At 35.7% G+C, this 8,869-nt stretch overlaps 1 protein-coding gene across 1 annotated transcript; it reads right to left on the bottom strand.

Annotated features, from left to right (window-relative positions):
• Nucleotides 1–2,577: 2,577 nt before the first annotated feature.
• LOC142551137 (zinc finger CCCH domain-containing protein 32-like) lies at nt 2,578–6,413 on the bottom strand. The gene is made up of 7 exons (XM_075660199.1): nt 6,105–6,413; nt 5,882–6,027; nt 5,549–5,614; nt 4,537–4,656; nt 4,106–4,435; nt 3,708–4,025; nt 2,578–3,597 (listed from the first exon to the last, which is right to left on the bottom strand). Exons 1-7 carry the CDS (start codon nt 6,196–6,198, stop codon nt 3,223–3,225), a joined length of 1,449 nt encoding a protein of 482 aa, XP_075516314.1. The 5' UTR covers nt 6,199–6,413; the 3' UTR covers nt 2,578–3,222.
• Between the last annotated feature and the right edge of the window lie 2,456 nt (nt 6,414–8,869).

Below are 8,869 nucleotides of genomic sequence, written 5' to 3'. Positions count from 1 at the left end.
TCTCGTTTCACTGAAATGTTTTTGTAGCTTTGATCTAATGAACCATTCTTTTTGCATGTGTTGTCTCACGTATTGCCAACACGCATAACAACACCCATGCTAACTTGTTTCTATTTAGGGGGAGAAAATTTCTCGCATTCAGGAGGAAATGACTTGAGCTAATATAAATAAATGTGCTTAATCTCATTTTGTCCAGAAAGGGCAAAAGGGGAGATTGAAGGAAAATATAATTTCCTAATTTAATTTATTTCTTATATTTTCCTAATATTATATTTTCCTTATTGATTTGATTGCGTATACTATTGAATGAGATTTTGTCTTTCTAGATAATTATGCAAATATTATCATGATATGATATCAATGTTCAAAACAGAGTTTGTTCCTAATTAAACTCCTACTTTCCTTGTGTAATAGGTTTTATTATGGAGATAAACTCTAGGAGATATGAAGTCCATAAATAGGAGAGTTTTCGTGGAAGAGTATGACGTGAAGAAGAGCTTTTCGTGAGAGCTCTTTGATTGATCATTCACGCACTTTGCATGACACAAACTTTTCAGAGAAAATTAATTCGCAACGTCGCTGTTGATTGAATAAGTGCTGAGGCCGCGTGTTGCCTTGTTTGTTGGAGACATATACAGACAACATCCGTGACGAAGTTGGTTGAAGATCGTTTTTGTTGCTTTAGTTTTTGGCATCACGTTTTTGTTGCTTTTTTAATAAGTTTTATTCTGGTTATTTGTTTTCAGAAAGCATTTATTTTCTCAACGTGTTGAGAAAATTGATTTTAGTAGTAATCTCTATTGGTATTGTTTTCGTGTAAACTCATTGGTTTTATAGTGATTAATTTTGCACTGAGGCACCGCGCAAGTATTTATACTTGTGCAAATTTAATCTTGTCCATATTATTTATTTAAAGTCATTTTGTGTTACAAACTTTAATATTCCGCTGCATGTTGTCTGAAATGTTATAACATTCATCACAACACTTAATTCTGATAAAACACAAATTTACAATCTTATAGTACTATTGTTATATACACTCACATCTGTCAAGCAATTAACCCTAACAGCTAGTGCTAATGCCCCTTCAGCAGCAAAAGTTTCTTCTTGTGGAGATGTAGCTGATTTGGTATACACCCCATCTTTCGAGTACTGATTGCGAACGTACCCTTTAATCATCTTCTTCTGTTATAAATCTTTCCTTTTTTCAGGGTTTTCGGAAAAGTGTTTATAGCACAGATTTTAACAAGATTACGAAGACTGGTTCTTTTGCAGCTGCGATGGATCCCAACATGGAAATAATTAAGTTCTGACTGGATCTCTTCTTAAATGTGCATTCGATCACTTGTCGCTATTGCGCTCGATCACAAGTATTACTGATAGAGACAGAACTTAATTAATGTATTTTGAAGTTATTACGTTTTAATCTCTTTTATACATATGGCTTTTAATATTGTTTGCACAATATTTTGATTGTGTGCGTGTCAAGTTCAAAGATGTACCAATTTATGTAAAAATGATAAAATCTAACTTTTAAAAAACAACAATAGATACTAAATTTGACCGTCCGTTATGATCTTCTAAATAAATATGATGTCATCAATCAAGAAACTGAAGAAAACTACTGGAAATCGAGAGATAAACTCCTCAAATGATTTATATTTTCAAAAAACTATATGAATTCACAAAATATTGGGATATACTAAATGACGATGAAATATGAAAGAAGATGAATTGAACTACTGAAATTTAAAATGAAAACTATGAAAACGATTGACTAAAATTACGAGCATTCTGCAGGAAATTTTCTAGAATTTGTGCGAGAGATTGTGCGTGTCTCGTTTTTGCTCGGCTCTTTTCTTCTATGTACGATGCAGCAGTTTTTTTCATTCTCTCCATAATTCACGATCTACCCATATTTTTTCCCCATGATCTCCACATCATTTGACCTATTCAAAATAATTTTGAATTAATAGGTTTCCTTATCTGATATGCTTTTCGATTTCAGTAATTAGGCTTAATTAAGTTTTGGGTATGTCCAACTTTGGACCTGATTAAAATATAACCCCAACAAATATATTAACAGATTGTATTGTATTTGAGGCTTGAACAAAGGATCGGCTTTTTCTATTTTACGAGGCATTCATATTTTCTCGTTATTAATATTGTGTTTTAGCCGTCTTTTCGGTTTAACTGGGCTCCAAACATAACATTTGAGCAACATGGAGCTCAAACTCTTTCAGAACCAAGCTAGATCATAACCATTATCGATGAAACCCTCCCACGAAACTCACTCAATATCTTATCCATTAACATTTAAGCCAACATACATGTTATTTTAGTAATATTTATGATAGAATATATCAGCCAAATTTATCAAATAATCAGTTTTTACTTGAAGATATATTTTTTGGACATTAAACTTGTTCTTGAATGAACCAGCAGGTGTTGTGGATTATTAATTCTTCCAAAGATGGACTTATCTCCCTTTTCAAAGTATCCACATTCTAAATCCCAAAGAGATGTACGCATTTGTTTCTTACGAAACATCGCTTCGCCAAATAGTAAACTCGATGATAGGGTAAAAAAATAAAAATCATTGCACCAAAATGAACGCAACATACACTCAAAATAGCTGACAGAATTATGATTTTGGGAGGGATATTTGAATATATGACATAAAATCCTACCATGACAAGTCAGATATTTCTAACATAAAGTGCAACTGATAAATTCATGATAAGCAAACCCTCTGCATATCTTTACATTGAGAGGCAGGAGTGAATTGACTAGTCTGATTTTTGTTTCCACAACAAAGCCCCATAGAATGGGGTTTAATATTTGATTCTGCGTTCAAGTATGAATAAAGATCCCAATAAGGGAACCAAAAGAGAATGGACTAGAGTAAAATAGATCAATCCCAGAGAAGAATGGCGTGAGACATCGTATCTTTTTCGTTCTGAAAAAGATTATATAAATAGATACAAGAAGCTTCAAAATTTGAGCGCTGAAGCAACTTACCTGCATTGGAGGTTGAATTTTTTTCTTGTTATTCAAAATCTACCTCTTGTTATTCGTCGAAATATTTTTGAGGGGTTTGTATGCCTTATTTGAATGAAAAATACTATATCTGAATGACTGAAGATTGATGGTTGGCAGGTGCATAGAGAGTTTGCGGAAAAGACCTGATGATGCTTGCCATATTCAACTTGAATTATGAGGCTAGCCGCCTTCTTGACATGGGCTACTGTGGCCACTTGAAAAGGTGGAACCCTGTCCAGATTGGTGAACATTCGATTCTGGAACAGGCTCGGTTTTCGAGAATGCTGAGCCAGAGGAAGCACTTGTACCATTCATTGGCATTGAAAAGGAATCTGTGGTGATTCCGGAAATAAGATCTGGCCTTAAATCTGACGAAGATGATGATGGAGCCAAGGATGCATGCGTATATCCCACAGGGTAAGGAGCGACAGGCATATCAGTAAGAGAAGATGCAGACGTGCTGTAACTCAAACTTCTCATTGGGTGATCGAATTTGCATGAGGACCCGTATTTGCACACTCCATTTTGTGCATAGTGTGAGCATACTGGTGCACCCTGAAAAACAAAAACAAAATATATAAATGTGTGATCACTATACGTTCTAAATGTGAATATATTTGATAATTGGTGCTCAGAAATCTAAAAATTGTGAATATCATCCTTACAGAGCGTGACGGCAGACCCATTGGACTCAGCAGAGAACCTGATCTCAGTGCACTCCAATCTGGTGGATGATGATATTTACACGTAGTTCCATATTTACAATCTCCTGTCCTCATATAATACTGACATTCTGGTTGGCTAGGTCTATCTGGTAAGGCATTTTCCTTTTGACTGCTACTTGAGTGGCCAGTGGCAGAAGAGATCGGGGCATATGATCCTGAGAATTCACTAGCAGAGGTAGATAGTGGCATTATCCCGATCATTGGGCTCAGACCAATGGTTGGTTGAGTATTTGAAGTGGGCACAGGACTACCAGCAGTCTGTACCAGGTAATTCACAAGTTAGCAAAAAAGACAAGATAACTAAATTCACATAAATGAGCTGCTTCATGTATACCTACCGGATATGGAGTCCAACCAGGAACAGGAACAACTCCAGGGGGAAAGATCAATGGACCGTAATTTCCAGGGGCGTATGAACCTGGAAGCATGGCTGGTCTGGCAGCCAGCCAGTTTCCCGGAACTATCCCATATTGTTGGGAAGACTGAATTGGAGACCGTGCAGTTGGGAACGCCGTGGTTCCAGGGAAACCTAGTGGAGCAGCCAAAGGACCAGGACCAGGTAACTGAACAGGCACTTGTAACCCAGCAGGTTGCGGATGATGAAATTTACAGGTGATGCCGAACTTGCATTGCCCTGTTTTAATATAATATGCACATTCCTTTTCACCCTAAAATAAAGACGATGAATAAATGATGCAACGACAATATCCAATACTAGAGTGTGTGAAAAAGTAATTATAACAAGAATAAGAGGTTTTAAGTACCAGACCTCTCGCAAAGGGTATCCATAAAAATTCAAGGGCACTGCGGCCGAGGATTCAATTCTGTGCTTTGGGTGGTCATACTTGCAGGAAGCACCAAATTTACATATTCCGGTTTGCATGTAGTGCTAAATATTCAGTGCAGACAATTTGTTATACATAAAATGATCATAAGAATAAAACTAATAAAATAGAGACTAAAACTTAACATACAGGACGATGGTTATTTAGGAAAGATGAAAGGACGAGAGGTGTTCACTTAAACAGAGGTTCCAAATTCCAATATTAACCAATTATGTCAGTCATCTGGAACAAAGAGAAATCTATGAAAAACAGTCCTATTGCATGCCATGAGATGACAAAAAATCCAGGAATACTAGCTAGAACATTTGTCAAAGTAAAGGAACGGAATCCCAATCAATCAGTTGTGAGCATGCAGGCGAAACATAATATGAAAAAGAAAAACTCTGCGTCGTTTTGTCCCACAGGAGTTGGTGACTGTCTCGTTCAGGAACTAAATCACTGGTCAAAAGGATGAGATCATATACATTAACAGTATAACTTGCCTGAACAAAATGATGCAAATGAGAAAGTGACTCTGACATTTATACTACTGAACAAGCAAAAAGGAAAGTACGAGCCCATATGTAATTTTATTGCAGAATCTAGTATCAGCCTGAACTAAATCCTTACATAATTGCTGAACCAACATTCCCGTGTTTTCCATAAGGATGGACTTGGCAATTAGAAGGTAACATAAGACAACATCTTTAAAACATAATCCAACGAAAGCATATCACACAACAAGCAATGAAACAGAGATCTTTAATATAGATGGACAAATTAAATTATAAATTAACATCAAGTTCAACAGGTAATATAGTGCGTTTGAATTTAATTATCATTCCCTTAGTTAAATACATGTCGAACCATGATAATGGCCAAACAATTGTGGGCACTTATCCAGAACTCGTTCGATTCTTTCTTTTAAAGCTTGCAATATCACATGAAAATCTATACCTGACAGACAGGTTGCCCAGAGCGCTCCGGGTACTCGCCTCCAGCAGACCTTAAGGATCCGGTTGCCTGCAAGCAGTAGAACGGCCACATTTATCCAATGCATGTCGTATGAATCGAGACCGGATAATCAGATCTTCCTAGTTTATTCTACTTGGGTCACACAACTCCAAGAAAGTAACAAAGAATACATTTTTTTACCAAAATACATCAAACCTACCCTAAAGATTCACGAATTACGCTCCTCAACACAATGATGACGCTATAAAGCATAAAAAAGGTTGAAATCGAGCTTCCACGACAGAAACTCAAAGCAAAAGAAAGGGGGAATCGCACCGCGCCACGATCGTGGGGATGATTGAACCGACAGCGAGGACCGTACCCACAGAAACCAGTCCTCAGATAATAGATGCAATCGGCTTCATCGGGCCTTTCAGGGTACGACTCGGACCCATCACCGAGGCCCAGCTGCCACATAGGCTCTGCATTCAAAAAAAACAAACATCAAATCAATAAACTTTCCTCGTGCATTACCGAAATTCAAGCTAAATTCCCGAACCTTCAAGGCCCGTTTCACCTCCGAACGCGGCCCATTCCGCCACAGGATCCAACTGACCCGCCTCGACAAAATGGGCTCCACCGTACCTCTCCATAATTATCACTCCTAAACGCGAATTAAGTGTATATACAAGTATAATCTAAAATTTTTAGGGAGCTATATATATAAATATAGAGGAAACACTCAGTGAAAGTGTGTATGTGCGTGAGGAGAACCGGTGGCCGTCTGTTCGAGAGCGGAGGAGAGAGGGGTTTGGTGGTTTTCCGGTGGAAATATAACGCAAGCCGCTCTCTCTCTGTATTTATATATTTCACCTTCACTGTGTGAGATTTTTGTGCACTTATATTATATTATAATAATAATAACGAAAATATTACATATTCGATTCTATTATTCTTTGGCACATTTTCTTTTTGATGATTGAGAAGTTTGATTTCGTCACTCATTATTATTCTTTCTTTCGGGCGGAGTGAGCTAAATATCGATTTAATTAAAATTATCGAATTTAATTAGTTTTAAAAAGGTTTGGTTAATACATTTCGGTTTCCATTTTGAGTATAAAAATTCGTTATTGAATTTATTATAATATTAATATTACTAATTTCCATAAAATTTTATTGGAATACACAATAAATTAATAAATTCTCTCATTCTATCGTTGGTAAATACGGACTCGAACATGATGTCTCTAAAATTGTCGCATCTGGGTGGACCCAAGCTCACGTATGAAATTGGTCTAACTCGTTAAGCGTTGGGCCTCATTGTTAACTAGGGAGAGCTCGGAAAAATCTGATCCATAATGTGACCGTTGGAATAGAAAATTATATAGCTTATGAGTTCAGTTGAAGAAGGGTTAAAAAAAATCCACAAACAACTACATCGAGAACAAATCAGTCAGTCGCGATTCACTTTTGATTTTATTCAATTTGCAAATCGCAAAATTTAGCTCTCACCTTATTAATTTATTTGTAACATTCAGGCTATTCTTTAGAGTTATTCAGTAGCAACTGATAAGTGATAAGAAAAACTAAGAGTTTCAGTTTGACATTGTTTAACTCCAACTGAAGTGAGTTCTTACAATTCTTTGTAATCAATCAACATATTTATTAAATTTATCCTTAAGATAGAAAGGTGACGTAGGAGCAGTTGAAGTCTCTGAATATCCATAAAAATCTATGTGTCCATCATTTTATTCATTATGTTATCACGATATCTTAGCCAAAATATTCAATATATCCTTCAGTTTGTTTCCACACTACTAATAATAGTTAACTGATTTATATCCGAAAAGATTCCATAAATCGAAGTGTTTATTCAATCCCCCCTTTTAAACACATCAATTATATTAACTGATCCTAGCACACAGGGAGACGCTGCTCAGAGATTTCTATGCGATAAAATTTCTGGACATATTGGGAATTTTGGAGGAGTAATAGGAAAGAAAACATACTTGGATGGTTGTCTTGTCGGAATGATGGTGAGTTTTTATTATTTCTTCTAGCTAATATTATATTATTTTATATTATAACATTTGTATCTTTATTTATGTAGACTTGGGTGTACGAAAAATTCCTTTCTTAGGAGTAGTATTCGGATCTCCACATACATATCTCTGTTTGTTTAAGTGGGGTGGAAGCAAATTCCCGATAAAAGTTGAAGACGCAGAGACTTTGCTAAAAAGAATTACTTGTACCAAGGTATTTTGTTTTAAGATTATCTTTTAGTATAGCAAATGTGACAATTTTTTATTTCTGAAAAATGTTTGAAATCATTCCAATTGGTGAGGAATTAGAGTGTTTGGTGAGAGACAAAAAATTTCATAATTTGCATTTTATGATATATTGAGAATTGGTGTTGATTTTTTTAGGTGCTAAATTTTCAGGTGTCATCTAAAATGAAGAAGGAGGAAACATCTAAAATTAGGAGATTGAAAAAACTTGTGGAAGACCAATTCCATGAGATTCAAACACTTAGACAAGTCTGTTGTCAAACTAATAGAAATATGACAAAAGATGTTGTTGGTGGTTGGGTAGATCGTAAACTTGATAAGGGAAAAAATGACGACAAAAATGTTTTTCTTTCAAAGATTGACACAGATTTAGGTGGAAACAATGAAGTCAATGCTGATGATGTTGTGAAATATTTGATTAAATGAGATGATCTTGGTTTCACCAAGTTGGATATGGAATTAAATAAGGTTCATATCAAGGATTCTTAGAGAAAGGTGGTAGATGAAAGAGATGATGCTAATGGTGTCATTGGTTCACAAGAGGACAAAGTCATTATTGAATTTATTACAGTATTAATATTACTAATTTCCATAAAATTTTATTGGAATACACAATAAATTAATAAATTCTCTCATTCTATCGTTGGTAAATACGGACTCGAACATGATATCTCTAAAACTGTCACATCTAGGTGGACCCAAGCTCATGTATGAAATTGGGCCTAACTCGTTAAGGGTTGGGCCTCATTGTTAACTAGGGAGGGCTCGGAAAAGTCTGGTCCATAATGTGACTGTTGGAATCGAAGATTATATATAGCTTATGAGTTCAGTTGAAGAAGGGTTAAAAAAAAAATCCACAAACAACTACATCGAGAACAAATCAGTCAGTTGCGATTCACTTTTGATTTTATTAAATTTGCAAATCGCAAAATTTTAGCTCTCACCTCATTAATTTATTCGTAACATCCAGGCTATTCTTTGGGGTTATTCAGTAGCAACTGAGAAATGATAAGAAAAACTAAGAGTTTCAGTTTGA

Source organism: Primulina tabacum, chromosome 7 (genome assembly GCF_025594145.1).
Source record: "Primulina tabacum isolate GXHZ01 chromosome 7, ASM2559414v2, whole genome shotgun sequence".
In the NCBI taxonomy this organism is placed as follows: domain Eukaryota; kingdom Viridiplantae; phylum Streptophyta; class Magnoliopsida; order Lamiales; family Gesneriaceae; genus Primulina; species Primulina tabacum.
This window is presented reverse-complemented; position numbering and strand designations above follow the sequence as displayed.

Coding starts and splice junctions, on each gene's coding strand:
- LOC142551137 (XM_075660199.1), bottom strand. CDS start 6,198: ATGGAGAGGTACGGTGGAGCCCATTTTGTCGAGGCGGGTCAGTTGGAT. Junction 4,657..5,548: donor CTGGGCAACCTGTCTGTCAG/GTATAGATTTTC, acceptor CTGAATATTTAG/CACTACATGCAAACCGGAAT. Junction 4,436..4,536: donor ATGGATACCCTTTGCGAGAG/GTCTGGTACTTA, acceptor TCTTTATTTTAG/GGTGAAAAGGAATGTGCATA.